Consider the following 19,330-nt stretch of genomic DNA (forward strand, 5'->3'; position numbering starts at 1 on the left):
AGCATTTGAAAAAGTAATTAAGGCAGAATGAGGTCTTATGGGTGGATCCTAATCCTGATAAGAATAGATTAGGACACCTACACCAAACAGAAGAAAAACCATGTGGAGATGGGGAGAAGATGGCCATCTCCAAGCCAAAGAGAGAGGCCTCAGAAAAGTAAACCCTGCTGACACCTTGATCTTGGATGTTTATCCTTCAGAACTATCAGAAAATGAATTTCTGTTGTTTAAACTACCCAGTTTGTAGTACTTTGTTGAAAACCCTCCCAAACGAATATTACAAGGATACTCATCACATAATTTTTTTAATAGCAGCTCAAGACAAAAACATAAGTGTCTGTCCAACAGTGGAGGCATTGTTCTTTTCATATGCCAGTTTACCTATATGTCCTTAGGAGGAAAGATTTCACATGGTTTCTTTTTTTTTTTTTTGCCAAATTTTGGTTTATACTTTTCTAAATTTCCTCACTTTATTATTATTAAATTTCCTCACTGTATTAGGGGTGAGGAAAAAATTTTTATAATTAGGGAAAAAAGAAGGCAAAAGGAACAGCTATGGAGAAGACTGCTGATTTAATCTCATTATACACTTAAGATTTTTTGTTGCATAATTATGGAGTGAGGTAAGGTTTCAAAAAGATTTTTTTTTCGTGCATGGACGCTGGTATAGTCCTAATAGATGCTAAATTGGATCATGAGGCCCCTGCTGTGTCAAGGGTTATATTTTTACTGCCAAAATAATAGGTGTTGCAGGGCACCTCAGAGCTGAGAGTGGGACAGTGAGGAGGGGCATTTAGGTGTTTTGAGAACAGCAGTGTTTATCAACTGGCATGGAAGTTATCTCAGAATTTTAACTAAGGCAGTTAGTTATATCACATGGATATCAGCCTTACGTGTACATCTCATTCTTTTTAATGGCTGCATTTAATTTCATTATATGGATCACTCTCAATTTATTTAATCTGTCTCTTATTGATGGTCATTTAGATAGTTTGCTTTTTTTTTGTAATAACAAAAAAATACTGCTTGTAATAACAAGCAGTGTTGTAATATGCATCTTTTTTTAACATATTATCTTTGTGAAAGTGAGTCAGTCTATCACAATATGACTCTGGAGAAATCACCTTTCTCCTTAGAATTGTGAATCCTTTCCTAATATTAGCAAGGAGTTGTGAAGTTCACGTTAAAATCTGTAGTTTTAAGGGGATATTGAAGTTTAGGTCAGTGGTCTCATTTGTTGACTTTGTATTAGAATCACCTACAGAACCATTAGGAATTATTCATCTATGACCCTACTCCTAGAGATTCTGATTTAGATCTGGATGGGTTCTAAGTATTCAATAAGCTTCACAAATGATTCTGATGCCCAGTCAGTATTAACAGCTTCTGAAATACAGAAAAATTAATATTTTAAAAGAAGACAGGGTTGTATGATTTGTCAACATCTAACGTATCATAAGGAGTATGGGCGAAGAACTGAAGCTACTGAAGCTCTCATACCTGCTAGTAGGAGTGTGACTAGGTAAAACCATTCTGTAAAACTCTGGCAGCATCTATTAAGCTGAGCTTCTGAATAGTGTCCTTTACACTCAGCAGTTCCACTCCTAGGTTTATACTCCATAGAAACGCTTAACATGTCCACCTGAATATTCTTAGTTGCACTGTTTATAATAACCCCAGGCTGCAAACAAGACAGACGTCCACTAATAGTAGAATAGAGGAAGTAAATTGAATGCTGTTTTTACATAATGGAATATTACCCAGCAATGAGAGTCATCAAGCTGCAGCTGCAGACAATGTGGATGAATCTAAAAAAAAAAAACCAACCAAAATGTGTAGCAAGAGAAGCCAGATTCAAACAAGTGCATATGTACAATTTTATCTAAAACAGGAAATCTGTATCTGTAGTGTCAGAATCAGGAGAGTGGTTACCTTTGGGAGGTATACTGTAAAAGGTCACAAAGGCATCCGAGTGTGGGTGATATTTTGATCTGGGTACTGGTTACATGGTATGTTCAGTTTGTTCAGAATCATCAAGCTGTACACTTGTGATTTGTAGTCTTTCTGTGCATTGTATGTTGATAAAAAGTTCAAAAATATAGTAAAACCATCATTAGGAGGAAGTTCCTCCAAAAAACAAAGTCACTTCATGATAGAATGATCTCGGGTGGCCTCCGCCTGCAACTGCTTGGAGCAGCGCTTGGCTTCCCAACCAGGAACTGAGGCTGGGTCATGGCAGTGAAAGCGCCAGATCCTAGCCACTAGACCAGTGGTCAGTGACAAGGCCCTGGCCTTTTGGCTTTGCAGAAAAGAATTTCCACAAAGACAAAAAGCAGTGAAACAAGTGTTTATTAAGAGGAAAAAGAATACAGTATGTGTGGACGGGCAGACTCAGAAGGAGAGTCCCTGAGATGCGCCTGTGTGGCAGTTTAAATCACTCATATGGGCTGTTTCTTCCAGTTTTCCTTTGGCCAATCATTTTGATTTACCTGGTTCACAGTCTATATTTGGTATATCTCAAGATCCTTCCATGTGTATACATGCATCTCTTAGCCAAGGTATCTGGATAGAATGCAAGGTATCTGGATAGAATGTCCCTTGACGTTGCTTCCCCTTTGGCCTGCAAGGAGCCTTTTATACGCATGTGTGGTTGGGGAGGTCTCCTGACTTCAGGAATGAGAGATATATGGCCCAGCGCAGGGCCCAGCCTTCTTCCTTAATTGCCTTGCTGTTATCTTCTTGGAGTTTCCCTCCATAGAGAATGAATCTCCAACTGCTTTACCTTGAGGGGACCCATCTGTCTCCTGCCTCACTTCCACTAACTGTAAAAGGAACTTGGTCTGCAGTGGTGTGCTGGAGGCAGCTTATACTGGCTCCCTAGAACAATTTATGTGCATCTCATCACCTTAGCAACATCATCCTCTTAGCTTGAAATCGTCCATGTTGGAAATACGTACACCATGGAAACTGGCAAATGCTACATCAGGTTGTTGTTGTTTTCTCAGAGAGCTGCTTACTTACTCGGTACTGAATTTAGATCTCTTTGTATGTGGGATATTATTTAACCTGCTTCATAGCTAATATAATTAGTAAACAATATAAAGGTTGAAAGTGACTAAAATGAGCATGTGTTTTAGAATTATCTTATTTTGAGATTGCAAAGAGTCCTTTTTTCTTTTGTAAATTTAAGGAGGCTTATTTGCATTCACATATCAATTCAGTAAAAGGAAATATGTCATTAAGAACTTTCTTTGTCATTTTAAATTTGATTTTAGTGTCACAAATTAGCATTACAAGAACATTACCAGGTCCTGAAATCTACCCTCAATAATCAGAGTAACCGTAAATCACCTGAGACAGAAGCTGTGTTTTTGTTTTTTCTTTTTTTGTTGTTTTTTAGTCACTAAGTTGTGTCCAACTCTTCGACCCCATGGACTGCAGCACACCAGGCTTCCCTGTCCTTTACTATCTCCCAGGGTTGGCTCAAACTCATGTCCATTGAGTCAGTGATGTTATCTAAATATCTACCTCATCCCTTCCCACACCCTTCTCCTCTTGCCCTCAATCTTTCCCAGCATCAGGGTCTTTTCCAATGAGTCAGTTCTTCGAATCAGGTGGCCAAGTATTGGCACTTCAGCTTCAGCATCAGTCCTTCCTATTGAATATTCAGGGTTGATTTCCTTTTAGGACTTAACTGGTTTGATCATTTTATTGTCCAAGGGACTCTGAAGAGTCTTTTCCAGCACCACAGTTCGAAGGCATCAATTGTTTGGCACTCAGCCCTCTTTATGGTCCAACTCTCACATCTGTACATGACTACTGGAAAAACCGTAGCTTTGACTATATGTACCTTTGTCTGCAAATTGTTGTCTCTGCTTTTTAATATGCTGTCTATGTTAGTCATAGCTTTTCTTCCAAGGAGCAAGCATCTTTTAATTTCATGGCTGCAGTCACCGTCTGCAGTGATTTTAGAGCCCAAGAAAATAAAATCTGCCACTGTTTCCATTTTTTCCCCATCTATTTGCCATGAAGTGATGGGACCGGATGCCATGATCTTAGTTTTTTGTATGTTGAATTTTAAGGTAGCTTTTTCACTCTCTTCTTTCACCTTCATCAAGAGGCTCTTTAGTTCTTTACCTTCTGCCATTAGGGTGATACCATCTGCATATCTGAGGTTGTTGGTATTTCTCCCCACAGTCTTGATTCCAGCTTGGGATTCATCCAGTCTGGTATTTCTCATGATGTACTTTGCATCTAAGTTAAATAAGCCCGGTGACAATATACAGCCTTGACATGCTCCTTTCCCAATCTTGAAGCAGTCCATTGTTCCATGTCTGGTTCTAACTTTTGCTTCTTGACCTGCATACAGATTTCACAAGAGGCAGGTCAGATGGTCTGGTATTCCCGTCTCTTGAGAATTTTCCAGTTTGTTGTGATCTGCACAAAAGCTTTGGCATAGTCATGGAAGCAGAAATGTTTTTCTGGAATTCTCTTGTTTTTTCTATGATCCAACGGATGTTGGCAATTTGATCTCTGTCGCCTCTGCCTTTTCTAAATCCAGCTTGAACATCTGGAAATTCTTGAAGCCTAGCTTGAAGGATTTTGAGCATTACCTTGCTAGCATGTGAAGTGAGCACAATTGTGTGGTAGTTTGAACATTTTTTGGCATTGCCCTTCTTTGGGATTGGACTGAAAACTGACCTTTTCTAGTCCTGTGGCCATTGATGAATTTTCAAAATTTGCTGGCATGTTGAGTGCAGCACTTTAAGAGCATCATCTTTTAGCATTTGAAATAGCTCATCTGTAGTTCCATCACCTCCACTGGCTGTGTTAGTAGTGATGCTTCCTAAGGCTCACTTGACTTCACACTCCAGGATGTCTGGCTCTAGGTGAGTGACCACATCATCATGGTTAACTGAGTCATTAAGAGCTTTTCTATATAGTTCTTCTGTTCTTGCCACCTTTTCTTAATCTCATCTGCTTCTGTTAATGTCCTTGCCATGTTTGTCCTTTATTGTGCCTATCTTTGTATGAAATGTTCACTTGGTAACTTCAGTTTTCTTGAAGAGATCTCTCGTCTTTCCCATTCTATTGTTTTCCCCTATTTCTTTGCTTATTTCTCCTTGCTATTGTCTGGAACTCTGCGTTCAATTGGATATATCTCTTTCCCTTTTTCATTTTATTGCTAGAAAATGATCGTTGTAGCCTTAAAAAAACTAACAGAATTGTCATCTGCAATTCTGAGACACTCAACTCTGTGCTGGTGTCTCTGTCAGTCAAGTGCAGAGAGACAGATATTCTCTTGATTGAACTGTTGTCAACGGCATTGTTGTAACAAAAGGTATGTAAAGAGACAGTTTAACATTTTTCTGTATTACATCTGTCAGCTCTTTAACTCTCTACCTTTTCACTTTCCTTTTGACTTTATCCATGGCCTTCTATTTATTTCTATCTGTTGTTGCTTTATCTTCTCAAGTTATTAGAATCTTTTAAATGTTGTGATGGATAGGTTAAACTACTTTAATAGCTTCCCCCAAGGGAAATTTGGAGTTCTTTTTCATGCTATGTGAAAACTTTTTTCCATCATGAGAAAAACATAGTGACTTATTATTAGAAGATATCTTGAGATTCTTTAGAACAGTTCATTTGTAAGAACCCTTATCACCAGGCACTAAAAATTCTAGTGACTAACATTAATTAACATGTATTAAACCTAGATGTTTGGAGCACTGAAAGAAACAGGAAAGTGAAAGAAAATGTAAATGGAGAAAAAAAATATATGAAAAGAATATGTGTTAGTTTTGCTTGCTGTAATATTAAAAGTGATTATTAGGGTCAACAGTATTATTAGGTTCAGCGAGTTTTAATAAAGTTCCCCATCATCTTTTTGCTAAAGGATATAGTAGTCATTGATGATTGTTGTCTGGATCCATTCTTTCTTTAGGGATTACAAGATGATATTCAGTCATTCTTCATTTTTAAATCTATGTTTCTTCTTTAGAGAAAACTTTTACTAGCTTTCTGGTTACCCTGAAGAACAATTTATGCAGGAAAAATAGGGCAAATACTTGACTCTCTTTATCTCCATCCCCTGCCTTTGACTTTTTTATTTTAATTAAAAATTTTTTTTTACCTCTAGAAGATCTGTGCCTTTTCAGATCTTCTTGGAGCTTACTCATATTTTCAAATTTGTTTTTATTTCTTGAAATATAATTTTTATATTCTGTTCGATGATCGTTTTATATGAAGAAGTCACAAGTTTGATAGGGTCACCTGTTGTTTTTGCTGGCTGTTAGAGTGCTTTATTTCCTTTTAAACTGTGAACTGTTTATTTATCTTAGTACCTGTCTTTGGGAATTCTTTGAGGTCTTGTTTCGGAGAAGACAATGGCAACCCGCTCCAGTACTCTTGCCTGGAAAATCCCATGGACAGAGGAGCCTGGTAGGCTGCTGTCTATGGGGTCTTGTTTAAAGGTAGGTTTCTCCATGGAGAAGTTTTGTTTCTGTCAGATGCCTATAGGCATGACAAGCCTTCGACTTTTTCAAAATATCACGTCTCCTCTTGAAATATTTTAGACTACCCATTTAGTGTGGATTCAGGTTGCAAATTGTGGTTTGTGGTTACAAGTAACCAGGGAAGAATTTTCATCCTCACCTTAAGCCCCAAGTTTTGAGATAAGCGATATTCCTGGGGTAGTGGATAGAAAAGTTTGTAACACATTTTGAGACCCTAGGCCTTGGGGTCTCAGTGTATATGTGACTTAGTCAGTCAGTTGTGTCTGATTCTTTGCTACCCCATGAACTGTAGCCCACTAGTCTCCTCTGTCCATGGAATTCTCGAGGCAAGAATACCGGAGTGGGTTGCCATTCCCTTCTCCAGGGGATTTTTCTGACCCAGGGATCGAACCTAGGTCTCCTGCATTGCAAGCAGATTCTTTACCTTCTGAGCCACCAGGGAAGCCCTTGGGGTCTCAAGGTTATGGACAGTTCTCCAGGTAGACTCTCCAACTTGGGTGGCCCCTGGGATTTGTCTTCTGTCCTCCAGCTTTAAAGATCATGAAAGCTGGAGCTGAGCTTCACTGTGTTCACTAAGTGCCCTCATAACAAAAAGCTCAGTTTCAACATTCTGCTTACCTCTCTGGCTTCCTACCTTTGCTTTCTTCTTTTTTTTGGTCTGTGTAATTCTTATGTATTTTTTTTAGCAGGTCATGGATACATTTGAGAAGATTTTAAGAATATATTTTATTTTTAGTTGTTTAAAAATATTTATATTTTTAGTTGTTTTTAGCAACAGCCTCAGTCCACAAACTTAGTTCATCATTTTATCAGAAATACACTGTCATTGTGTGTTCCTTTCTTTAACTGTCTTTCATTCTTTAGCACTTAGGTATTATCTTATTGATCTATCTTATTGATATCTTATTGATCTAGCTTATTGATATTTATGTTTATTAACTGTGTATATTTAAATCCTTGTAAGTACGCTTGATTTATTCTATTTGATTTGTTCCATTTCATTTTAGACTGCTAGACACAGAAACTATTCAGTAAAATTCTCAATGATCAGTATAAAACAAGTGAGCTTTTCATTAAGGTTATCACAGAGTACATGGTATTTCATTGGTATGAAAGAGTGAAACCTATCTTACTTTTGGGAGAGAACTTTCTAATTAGAGAAATTTGACTGGCATTGAGGAATTCTTACTATGTTGTATACATGCATATATGGAAATTTTGTTTTTTCTCTATTTTATTAAGCAAGCATAAAATGGGCTGAAATAGTTTATTTTCCTTTTGAGATGTAAGTTTTGGTCAGTGGGGACAGATTGTTCCTCTATAGGTATTTTAGCAGATAGGAAGCAGATGTGGCATTGGGAGGAGACTGCTAGGGGAAGAACAAATGTATGAGTAATCTGGAAAAAGATTAAAGTCAAACTATGAGTTAAATGTCAGCCTTTGGACCAAAACTTTTCCACTCTTGGTACTTTGAAGAGACAAGCAGCTGAGTGTTCTTAAAAAAGGAGAGACTGTTCTTAAAAGCCAGTACTACTCCACTATACTTACTGTTATTTTTCCAAGTGTTTTTGTTTTTTAACAATCTGATTCATACTTTCTTTGGCTAGGTAGGATATAGCTCTTCATTAGCCTGTGTTTGTACTTAAGGAGTCTTGTTTTATTTGATTAGAGAATGTCTTTAAAATCATGTGCCCTTTGTCAGTGTGTTTCTAGGAATGTTTGGCATGTTTATTGGTCAAATGCCTTGCAGATGGAAATGAAATTTTGTGAGGAATCTTCTGGATCAAATATGAATCTATTTTTACTTTAATAAAATTATTCAAAGCATAAAGACTTCATTCTGGGTGTCAATACTAGCTGCTGATCTGGGAAGGATTGCCAGGAAAGTACCTGCTAAGGATTGCAATGATTTTCCCATTCCTGGTGCCTCTTTTCGGTTGTGCTTGAATTATAGACATAAGCCAGATGGGCATCAGTAGGTCTTCTAGATCTCTGAAGTGCTTCATGATGGCATTTACTGAGCATACTGTTTTTCCCCTATTTTCACTAACATGCCTTATAGTATTAGATTTCACTGAAGATATTGCTTTGTTTTGTGTTTTGTTTTGTTATTCAGTTTTGTGTGTTGTTGTCATTCCATCAGTCAGTCATGTCCAACTCTTTGCTACTCCATGGACTGTAACACACCAAGCTCTTCTGTCCTCCACTGTCTTCTGGAGTTTGCATAAATTCATGTCCACTGTGCTAGTCATGCTGTCTAACCATCTTATCCTCTGCTGCCCCCTTCTCCTTTTGCCTTCAATCAAGCTTTGTGTTTAACAACACTTATTAGAAATTATTAGACTAATTTCATTCTCCAGGGGAATACTTGAGAGGTAGAGCTAGGAGCAGTTATAATCATTTTAATTTAAAATTATACCTGCAATAAGGAATAAATCATGGACTCTCTGCAGCCCAGCTTGAAAATAAATAGTAAGTAACAATACATTTAGAATATACCTACAGTGAGTGAAATTTTCCAGTTTTTCTGTGCTTCTGGATGTATTATTTCTACTTTTCAGTGCATCTCCCTAATTAGTGACAGATATCAAGTCACCGCAGTCTTATCAGGTCAGAACTTAGAGTTTAATTCTTTTCAGATATGCTAGGCCTTTGGAAAAAAAAAATTGCTCTTCAGCATAGACTAGCTCTGTCACTCATTAATTAGTATCTTAATGTTGAAATAAGTTATCCCATCCTGTGGCAGTTGGAGGAAAACTTAATGAACGTCTTTATGAAATACATCCTAACAGCCACTGACCCCCAGTGTAGCTTAGTGTTCCTGATAAAGGAGAGACGAGAGAGGACAGGTCATCTGTCAGACATAGCTTTTTAATACTGTAAGTTTCTTCGTAAATCAATGTGTTGAGATGTAATCTACATGTCATAAATACACCCACTTTAAGTGTAATGTTCCATGAATCTTGACAAGGTGCACATCCTTATAACCACTACCTCAATCATTAACCCAAGAGAGAATGTTAACCTGAATGTTATTCTAGATTCCTCTTTTCCTCACATTCAAATAAGTATTCATTTCTGTTCATACTTCATTCTGAATTTCTTTTTTTTTTTTACTTTTTTATTTTTTTATTTTATTTTTAAACTTTACAAAATTGTATTAGTTTTGCCAAATATCAAAATGAATCCGCTACAGGTATACATGTGTTCCCCATCCTGAACCCCCCTCCCTCCTCCCTCCCCATACCATCCCTCTGGGTCATCCCAGTGCACCAGCCCCAAGCATCCAGTATCGTGCATTGAACCTGGACTGGCAACTCGTTTCGTACATGATATTTTACATGTTTCAATGCCATTCTCCCAAATCTTCCCACCCTCTCCCTCTCCCACAGAGTCCATAAGACTGTTCTATGGAACCTATTCCTGCCTTTTTATTCTCATAGCTACTGCCTTAATATGATATGTTTGACCCTTACTTTTTTCACCTCTATTACTTACTGCAATCTACTTTGTAACTGGTTTTTCACTTTTTAACTTTTTTCTTTATGCCTTCTCTAATGTTACTAAGTTAAGATTATTCTAGTCATATTAGCCCCCCTCCTTTGCTTCAAATCCCTTGATGACCCTTCACAGTCATCAATTTTCTTTATTGGAATATAATTGCTTTACAATATTGTATCAGTTTCTGCTGTATAGTGGTGAATCAGCCATATGTATATGTATACCCCCTATGTCTTAAGCCTCCCTCCCACAGCCCCCAGCCCACCCCTCTAGGTCATCACAGAGCACTGAGCCGAGCTCCCGGTGCCATACAGCAGCTTCCCGCTGTCTGTCTGTTTTACACATGATAGTGTATATGTGTTAATGCTGTTCTTTGAATTCATCCCACCTCACCTCCCCCTGCAAGTCTGTTCTCTACAGCTATACCTCTATTCCTGCCATGAAAATAGGTTCATTAGTACCACTTTTGTAGAGTCCATAACAGTATGGAGGTTCCTTAAAAAACTAAACTCAGCCATCAGTTTCTAAGTAAGGGACTGGTTCACAGTGGTAACTGACTTGATGACTTAATAAGTTGTGAAATATACATGGAGAATTCAGATTTGTGAAGGGAAGGTGATGACTTAGTTTACTTAACAATGTGAAAGAAATAAGTTTGCCTTGTGTTTCAGTTTTAAAGTTACTCAAAGCATTTTATTTGACTCTAGCTGTATGTTAAAAGCTACAAGGGGAAGGAGAGAAGCATCTTTCAACATTCATTTCAAACACTATAAACTGTTACGAGATATTTTATATTGATGAAAAAAATTTATCAATGCTAGGTAGGAAAAATTGCAATGTTTATTCAAGTTTACTTATATTCAAAGTGATTATTATGTCTAAATTCAGAACACTCATATTCATTTGCATATACTAGCCTTTTAAAAAGTATCTTCCCTAATTCTCTAACCATGTCTTGAAAAACTAAATGTGTTTATGAATTATGAAATTTACCTTTTAGACTGGTAAAGATAAGCTCTGAGGTAAAATATTGATAGAGTATCTCTACCTTGAATAGGAGGAAAATATAGAAGAAATATTTAAATATGGCAATAAGTAATATAATAATTTTATTTTTGTTATAGATTTTATCTCACCTTAATTGCTAGGCATATAGGTTATTTTCTATACCATTAATATTCTAATCCTCTATGGCACCCCACTCCAGTACTCTTGCCTGGAAAATCCCATGGACGGAGGAGCCTGGTAGGCTGCAGTCCATGAGGTTGCTAAGAGTCGGACACGACTGAGCGACTTCACTTTGACTTTTCACTTTCATGCATTGGAGAAGGAAATGGCAACCCACTCCAGTGTTCTTGCCTGGAGAATCCCAGGGACGGGAAGCCTGGTGGGCTGCTGTCTATGGGGTCGCACAGAGTCGGACATGCCTGAAGCAACTTAGCAGCAGCAGCATCAGCAGCTTTTCTTAATACAGAAGGGTATTTAATATAGTTCCTAATAAGTAAAGTAGTCCTAAAGTGCTTTTAGGCCTGTTTATCGGCTTCTGTGTTGGCTCAGATGGTAAAGAATCTGCCTGCAATGCAGGAGACCTGGGTTTGATCCCTGGGTTGGGAAGATCCCCTGGAGAAGGAAACGGCTACCCACTCCAGTATTCCTGCCTGGAGAATTCCATGTACAGAGGAGCCTGGGAGGCTACACTCCATGCAGTCACAGAGTCAGGTGCGAATGAGTGACTTTCACTTATATTAGTTATTTAGTCATTAAAGACAGTGACTCTAATATAATTGAAATTTATCAGTCTACTTTGAGGTATTATTTAGAAAAGTGATTATTTGCTTCTTTTAAAAAATGAGTCCTTAAAAAATTCAGAATAAAACTACCATGTAATCCAGCAAATCTTCTGGATATTTATCTGAAGAAAATGAAAATATTAACTTGAAAATATATAAGCACTCCAGTGTTCACTGCAGCATTATTTACAGTAGCCAAGATATGGAAACAACCTAAGTGTCCATTTATGGTTAAATGGATAAAGAGAATATGATACACACACGTGCACAATGAGTGTTATTCAGTCATAAGAAAGGATGAGATTTTGCCATTTGCAACTGTGTGGATGGACCTTGAGACCTATGAAATAAGTCAGAAAGGCAAATATGATCTCACTTATATGTGGAATCTGAAAAATAAAACATTAAGCTCATATAAAAAACAGATTGGTGGTTGCCAGAGGCAAGGGGTGAGGTGTTGGTGAAATGGGTAAAGAGCGGGTCAAAAGGTGCAAACTTCCAGTTATAAAATAAATACATCATGGGGAGGTAACATACAGCATGTCGGCTATAGTTAATGATATTGTATTGCATATTTGAAGATTGCCAAGAGAATAGATCTTAAAAGTTCTCATCACAAGAAAAAAATATTCTGTAACTATGTATGGTGATGGATGTTAACACTAGTTAATAATGGTGACCATTTTGCAATATATACAAATATTGAATCATGTGCATACCTGAAGTTAATACAATATTGTATGTCACCTATAACTTAATAAAAAAATGAAAGTCCTGATTACAATATCAGCAAGCAGATATTGACAAATGGATTCTAAAGATTATATGGAAAAGCTAAGACCTAGAACAGCAACATGATGCTGAAAAAGAACAGAGTCAGAGGACTGATACTGTCCTATTTCAAGACTTACTATAAAGATACAGTATAATACAGGCAGCACAGTATTGGTGAAAGAAGAATAGAAGGTCCAAAAATATACCCACACAAATATAGTCAAGTGATCTTTGACAAAGGAGCACAGGCAATTCAATGGAGAAGGAATAGTCCTTTCAATAAATGGCACTGTGACAATAGAGTATTCATCTAAAAATGAATCTAGATGTAGACCTTATACCTATTGCAAAATTAACTCAAAGTGGATTATACCTAAATATAAGACACAAAACTATTGAACTTCTAAAAGAAAACTCAAGAGGAAAATCTAGGCACCCCTGGGTTTGGTAGGTTTTCAGATACAACACCAAAATTATGATCCATGGAAAAGGAAATTGATAAGTTGGACATATTAAAATTAAAAAGTTATGCCATGTGAAAGACACAGTTAAGAAAATGAAAAGAAGTCAGACTGGGAGAAATATTTCAAAACATTCTGATAAAAGACATATTCATGATATAAGAAAAAGAATTCTTAAAACTCAGCAATAAGGAAACGATTACAAATCTACCCAAGAACTGAAAATGCAGGGAAGATATACAGATAGCAAATATGCATATGAAAAAAATGCCAACATCTTTGTCCTTTGGGAGTTGCATGTTAAAACTGTGAGACCACGGAACACCTATTAGAATGAAAAAATTAAGAAAAAACTGACACTTATGAAATGCTGATAAGACTAGAGAGTCAATAGGAATTCAAGATGGTACAGCTACTTTGGAAAACAATTTGGCAGTTTCTTACAAAGCTAACATAGTTTTACTGTACAATCCAGCAACTGCACTGTTGAATATTTACCCAATTGAGATGAATATTTATGTTCACACAAAAACCTGAAGATGAATATTTATAGCCGCTTTATTCATAATCGCTGAAAACTGGAAGTTACCAAGATGTCTTCAATAGATTGAATGGACAAACAAACTGTGATACAGCCAAAAAATGGAATATGATTACTGAGTGTTTTTTTTTTTAAAAGAAGCTATGAAGCCACAACAAGGTATCAGTTCAGTTCAGTTCAGTTCAGTTGCTCAGTCGTGTCCGACTCTTTGCGACCCCATGAATCACAGCACGCCAGGCCTCCCTGTCGATCACCAACTCCTGGAGTTCACTCAGACTCACATCCATTGGGTCAGTGATGCCATCCAGCCATCTCATCCTCTGTCATCCCCTTCTCCTCCTGCCCCCAATCCCTCACAGCATCAGAGTCTTTTCCAGTGAGTCAACTCTTCGCATGAGGTGGCCAAAGTACTGGAGTTTCAGCTTTAGCATCATTCCTTCCAAAGAAATCCCAGGGCTGATCTCTTCAGAATGGACTGGTTGGATCTCCTTGCAGTCCAAGGGACTCTCAAGAGTCTTCTCCAACACCACAGTGCAAAAGCATCAATGCTTCGATGCTCAGCTTTCTTCACAGTCCAATTCTCACATCCATACATGACCACAGGAAAAACCATAGCCTTGACTAGACGAACCTTTGTTGGCAAAGTAATGTCTCTGCTTTTGAATATGCTATCTAGGTTGGTCATAACTTTCCTTCCAAGGAGTAAGCATCTTTTAATTTCATGGCTGCAGTCACCATCTGCAGTGATTTTGGAGCCCGAAAGAATAAAGTCTGACACTGTTTCCACTGTTTCCCCATCTATTTCCCATGAAGTGATGGGACTGGATGCCATGATCTTCGTTTTCTGAATGTTGAGCTTTAAGCCAACTTTTTCACTGTCCACTTTCACTTTCATCAAGAGGCTTTTGAGTTCCTCTTCACCTTCTGCCATAAGGGTGGTGTCATCTGCATATCTGAGGTTATTGATATTTCTCCCGGCAATCTTGATTCCAGCTTGTGCTTCTTCCAGCCCAGAGTTTCTCATGATGTACTCTGCATAGAAGTTAAATAAACAGGGTGACAATAGACAGCCTTGACGTGCTCCTTTTCCTATTTGGAACCATTCTGTTGTTCCATGTCCAGTTCTAACTGTTGCTTCCTGACCTGCATACAGATTTCTCAAGAGGCAGGTCAGGTGGTCTGGTATTCCCATCTCTTTCAGAATTTTCCACAGTTTATTGTGATCCACACAGTCAAAGGCTTTGGCATAGTCAATAAAGCAGAAATAGATGTTTTTCTGGCACTCTCTTGCTTTTTCCATGATCCAGCAGATGTTGGCAATTTGGTCTCTGGTTCCTCTGCCTTTTCTAAAACCAGCTTGAACATCAGGAAGTTCACGGTTTACGTATTGCTGAAGCCTGGCTTGGAGAATTTTGAGCATTACTTTACTAGCATATGAGATGAGTGCAATTGTGCGGTAGTTTGAGCATTCTTTGGCATTGCCTTTCTTTGGGATTGGCATGAAAACTGACCTTTTCCAGTCCTGTGGTCACTGCTGAGTGTTCCAAATTTGCTGGCATATTGAGTGCAGCACTTTCACAGCATCATCTTTCAGGATTTGAAATAGCTTAATTGGAATTCCATCACCTCCACTAGCTTTATTCATAGTGATGCTTCCTAAGGCCCACTTAACTTCACATTCCAGGATGTCTGGCTCTAGGTCAGTGATCACACCATCGTGATTATCTGGGTCGTGAAGATCTTTTTTGTACAGTTCTTCTGTGTATTCTTGCCACCTCTTCTTAATATCTTCTGCTTCTGTTAGGTGCTTACCATTTCTGTCCTTTATTGAGCCCATCTTTGCATGAAATGTTCCTTTGGTATCTCTAAATTTCTTGAAGAGATCTCTAGTCTTTCCCATTCTGTTGTTTTCCTCTATTTCTTTGCATTGATTACTGAGGCTTTCTTATCTCTTCTTGCTATTCTTTGGAACTCTGCATTCAGATGCTTATATCTTTCCTTTTCTCCTTTGCTTTTAGCTTCTCTTCTTTCACAGCTTTTTGTAAGGCCTCCCCAGACAGCCATTTTGCTTTTTTGCATTTCTTTTCCATTGGAATGGTCTTGATCCCTGTCTCCTGTACAATGTCAGGAACCTCAGACCACAGTTCATCAGGCACTCTGTCTATCAGATCTAGTCCCTTAAATCTATTTCTCACTTCCACTGTATAATCATAAGGGATTAGGTCATACCTGAATGGCCTAGTGGTTTTCCCTACTTTCTTCAATTTCAGTCTGAATTTGGCAATAAGGAGTTCATGATCTGAGCCACAGTCAACTCCTGGTCTTGTTTTGTTGACTGTATAGAGCTTCTCCATCTTTGGCTGCAAAGAATATAATCAATCTGATTTCAGTGTTGACCATCTGGTGATGTCCATGTGGTTGTTGGAAGAGGGTGTTTGCTATGACCAGTGCATTTTCTTGGCAAAACTCTATTAATCTTTGCCCTGCTTCATTCCGTATTCCAAGGCCAAATTTGCCTGTTACTCCAGGTGTTTCTTGACTTCCTACTTTTGCATTCCAGTCCCCTATAATGAAAAGGACATCTTTTTTGGGTGTTAGTTCTAAAAGGTCTTGTAGGTCTTCATAGAACCGTTCAAATTCAGCTTCTTCAGTGTTACTGGTTGGGGTACAAAAAGGTATGGATGAACCTTAATTGCATACTGCTAAGTGAAAGAAGTCTGTCTGAAAAGGCTGTAAACTATATAGTTCCAACTATATGAAATTCTGGAAAGGCAAAACTATATAGACTGTAAAAAGATAGTGGTTGCTAGACATTCAGGGAGAAAGGAGGATGGTTAAATGGGGAATTGTTTAGGTCCATGATAGTTTCTTGGTGGATGCATGACATTATGTGTTTGTCGAAATTCACAGAACTTTACAGCATAGTTAACCTTAATGTATGCATATTAAAAAAAAATTTAGGAGATTGGAGAATTCCAGGAAGAAATGAATATAGACTATAACAAGAGAATGTAACCACATTTCAATTGTATGGAACAACCTTCTTGAAGGTGTGAGTCAGGAAGAGTGGGAGGGGAAGGTGCTAACCTAAGTAACTTTGGAAATGAGTCTATAAGACTAGATGCAAAAGGAATTACACATTATCATTATGCTTTTGTTAATAAAGTGATTTCCCAAGGGGGTACAACAAATTGAAAATTCTCATACCACTATACATATATTCTGGAATTAATAATTAGCTAAATGGATGAGAGATGGTGAAAGCCAGATTTCTCCTGGTTGGAGTAGGAATTTACAGATAAGTAAGGGGAGAGGTTACAATGATCCTTTTGGTGATAGAGTTGGAAACATCAGTTTGAACTCATGTTTAGCTTAATATAGACACAGATGGTTAGAGAAAAAATATACATATACACACAGGTTGGTATACATGCATATATTTCCTTGCTCTGTCATCAGAGGGCCTAAAAGAAATGACAGTAGCAAATAGTACACCTTGCCACCAGATCTTTGTTTCTAATGCCATTTCCCAATAAAGGAAACCATGGCTTCTTGAAGAAATGGCTGATTCTAAGACTGGAGTAGGAAATATACAATAGAGAATCTTATAATGCTGGAAAGTAAGGAAGTGCTTAGAAAAACAAAAAAAATCCATGTTAGTAGGGATATGTCAAAGGGACATAGGAGCCAACTGAGAGAGCATCCAACAGCCAAAGCTGGAACAATTTGAACAATAAAAAATAAATAAAGATGTACTGGATTATAACCCAAAGAATGAAATGAAATGTCCATGAATAGAAACCCAATATAAATAAATAAACAAGAAAAAGACCACCTTCCTTGGAAGAAGAATTCCAATTAATTTACGTAGATACTATGTCCTCAGTGAGAGGAAATTGAACTTCCACTCCCTCAGAATGGGCTGCACATAACGACTTCCCCCCAAAGAATTCAGGGTGGAAAGAAGGGGAGAGAAGAGTAACTTTACATTGGAGGAGCCTAACAAACTCTGCTTCAGTCAGGTGATCAAGGTCAACTTTCAACAATGGTGTCATATTAATTAATAGCATGTACTGTAATCCCATGGACGGAGGAGCCTGGTAGGCTATAGTCCCCGGGGTCGCAAAGAGTTGGACACGACTGAGCGACTTTTTACTTTACTTTACTGTAATCCTAATCATGAAAAAAATCAGATAAATTCCAATACAGGGTCAGTCTACAGAATAACAGATCAGTGCTCCTCAAAACTGTCAAGGTTATCAAAAATGTCACAGCCAAGAGGAGCCTAAGGAGACCTGACAACTAAATGCCATTTGGTATCTTGGATGGGGTCCTGGAATTGAAACAGGGCATTAGATAAAACTAAAGAACTCTGGATAAAATATTGAGTTAGTAAGAATATATCAATATTTGTTCATTAATCGTTAAAAAATATACTAATCCATGATGTTAATAATAGAGGAAACTTGGTCTGGAGCATATGGGAACTCTGAACTGTCTTCTCAGTTTTTCTGTAAATCTGAAGGTGTTCTAAAAAATAATGTATGTTAAACAAAACGAAGTGTTATTTGAAGGGCTCGCAGTAATCCACTGGTTTCTGTCTCTCCTCCAGTTTTGAGAGTGTTTGCTGCCTCGCTGATTCCACTTCTCTCTCAGACATCACCTTTGATGGCAATCCCATAGCTCAAGAGTCATGGTACAAGCACACAATTCTTCAGAATATGATGCAGCTGCGCCAGCTAGACATGAAGAGAATCACAGTGAGTGAGAACCCTTCTCAAGTGCTCACCATATTGGTTTACTTAGCATGAGCTGGGAATATAGAGTGCATATTCTTTGCTTAAAATGCTGATTTTTAACAATATATGGATTATCATGACTATATACTTCATAATTATAATGAGAAACTTTCTTTTTTACCTCCTATCCATATTCCCAATTTCACTGCATTAAGTTCCTAGTTTTCTGTTTAAATTAATCATCATGCTTGTTTTTCATTCTTGCTTAATATCCAACTAACCGTTTACTTTGGAATAGATGAGTAAGGATTTCATTGGTAAGTTACATAGTGTAATGGCTAAGATGGGTGCTGGAGCCAGACTGCTTGAATCTGAATCCTGGATTGATCACTTTCTAGTTGTTTGACCTTTGACAATTTACTTAACCTTTCTATCTAATTTTCCTCAAAGTAAAATGGGGATCATAAGTATGTCATATGATTCTTGTCAAGATAATATTAAGTACTAAACCTTAGAACAGTGTGAATCTTCCAGGAAACATAATCAATTCAGTTCAGTTCAGTCGCTCAGTCGTGTCCGACTCTTTGTGACCCCACGAATCGCAGCACGCCAGGCCTCCCTGTCCATCACCAACTCCCGGAGTTCACTCAGACTCACGTCCATCGAGTCAGTGGTGCCATCCAGCCATCTCATCCTCTGTCATTCCCTTCTCCTCCTGCCCCCAATCCCTCCCAGCATCAGAGTCTTTTCCAATGAGTCAACTCTTCGCATAAGGTGGCCAAAGTACTGGAGTTTCAGCTTTAGCATCATTCCTTCCAAAGAAATCCCAGGGCTGATCTCCTTCAGAATGGACTGGTTGGATCTCCTTGCAGTCCAAGGGACTCTCAAGACTTTTCTCCAACACCACAGTTCAAAAGTATCAATTCTTCAGCGTTCAGCCTTCTTCACAGTCCAACTCTCACATCCATACATGACCACAGGAAAAACCATAGCCTTGACTAGACGGACC

The 19,330-nt window shown here is 38.0% G+C and overlaps 1 protein-coding gene across 4 annotated transcripts in view; it reads left to right on the plus strand.

Moving 5' to 3' along the window:
* Nucleotides 1–19,330, plus strand: part of LRRC49 (leucine rich repeat containing 49) — a 161,883-nt gene that overhangs the window by 67,057 nt on the left and 75,496 nt on the right. For all 4 annotated transcript variants that reach the window (XM_055536862.1, XM_055536863.1, XM_055536864.1 and 1 more), the window contains one exon: nucleotides 18,195–18,342. In XM_055536862.1, the coding sequence (XP_055392837.1) occupies nucleotides 18,195–18,342 (148 nt within the window). The remainder of the gene's footprint in view (nucleotides 1–18,194; nucleotides 18,343–19,330) is intronic.

The sequence above is a fragment of the Bubalus kerabau genome, chromosome 10 (genome assembly GCF_029407905.1).
Source record: "Bubalus kerabau isolate K-KA32 ecotype Philippines breed swamp buffalo chromosome 10, PCC_UOA_SB_1v2, whole genome shotgun sequence".
In the NCBI taxonomy this organism is placed as follows: Eukaryota; Metazoa; Chordata; class Mammalia; order Artiodactyla; family Bovidae; genus Bubalus; species Bubalus kerabau.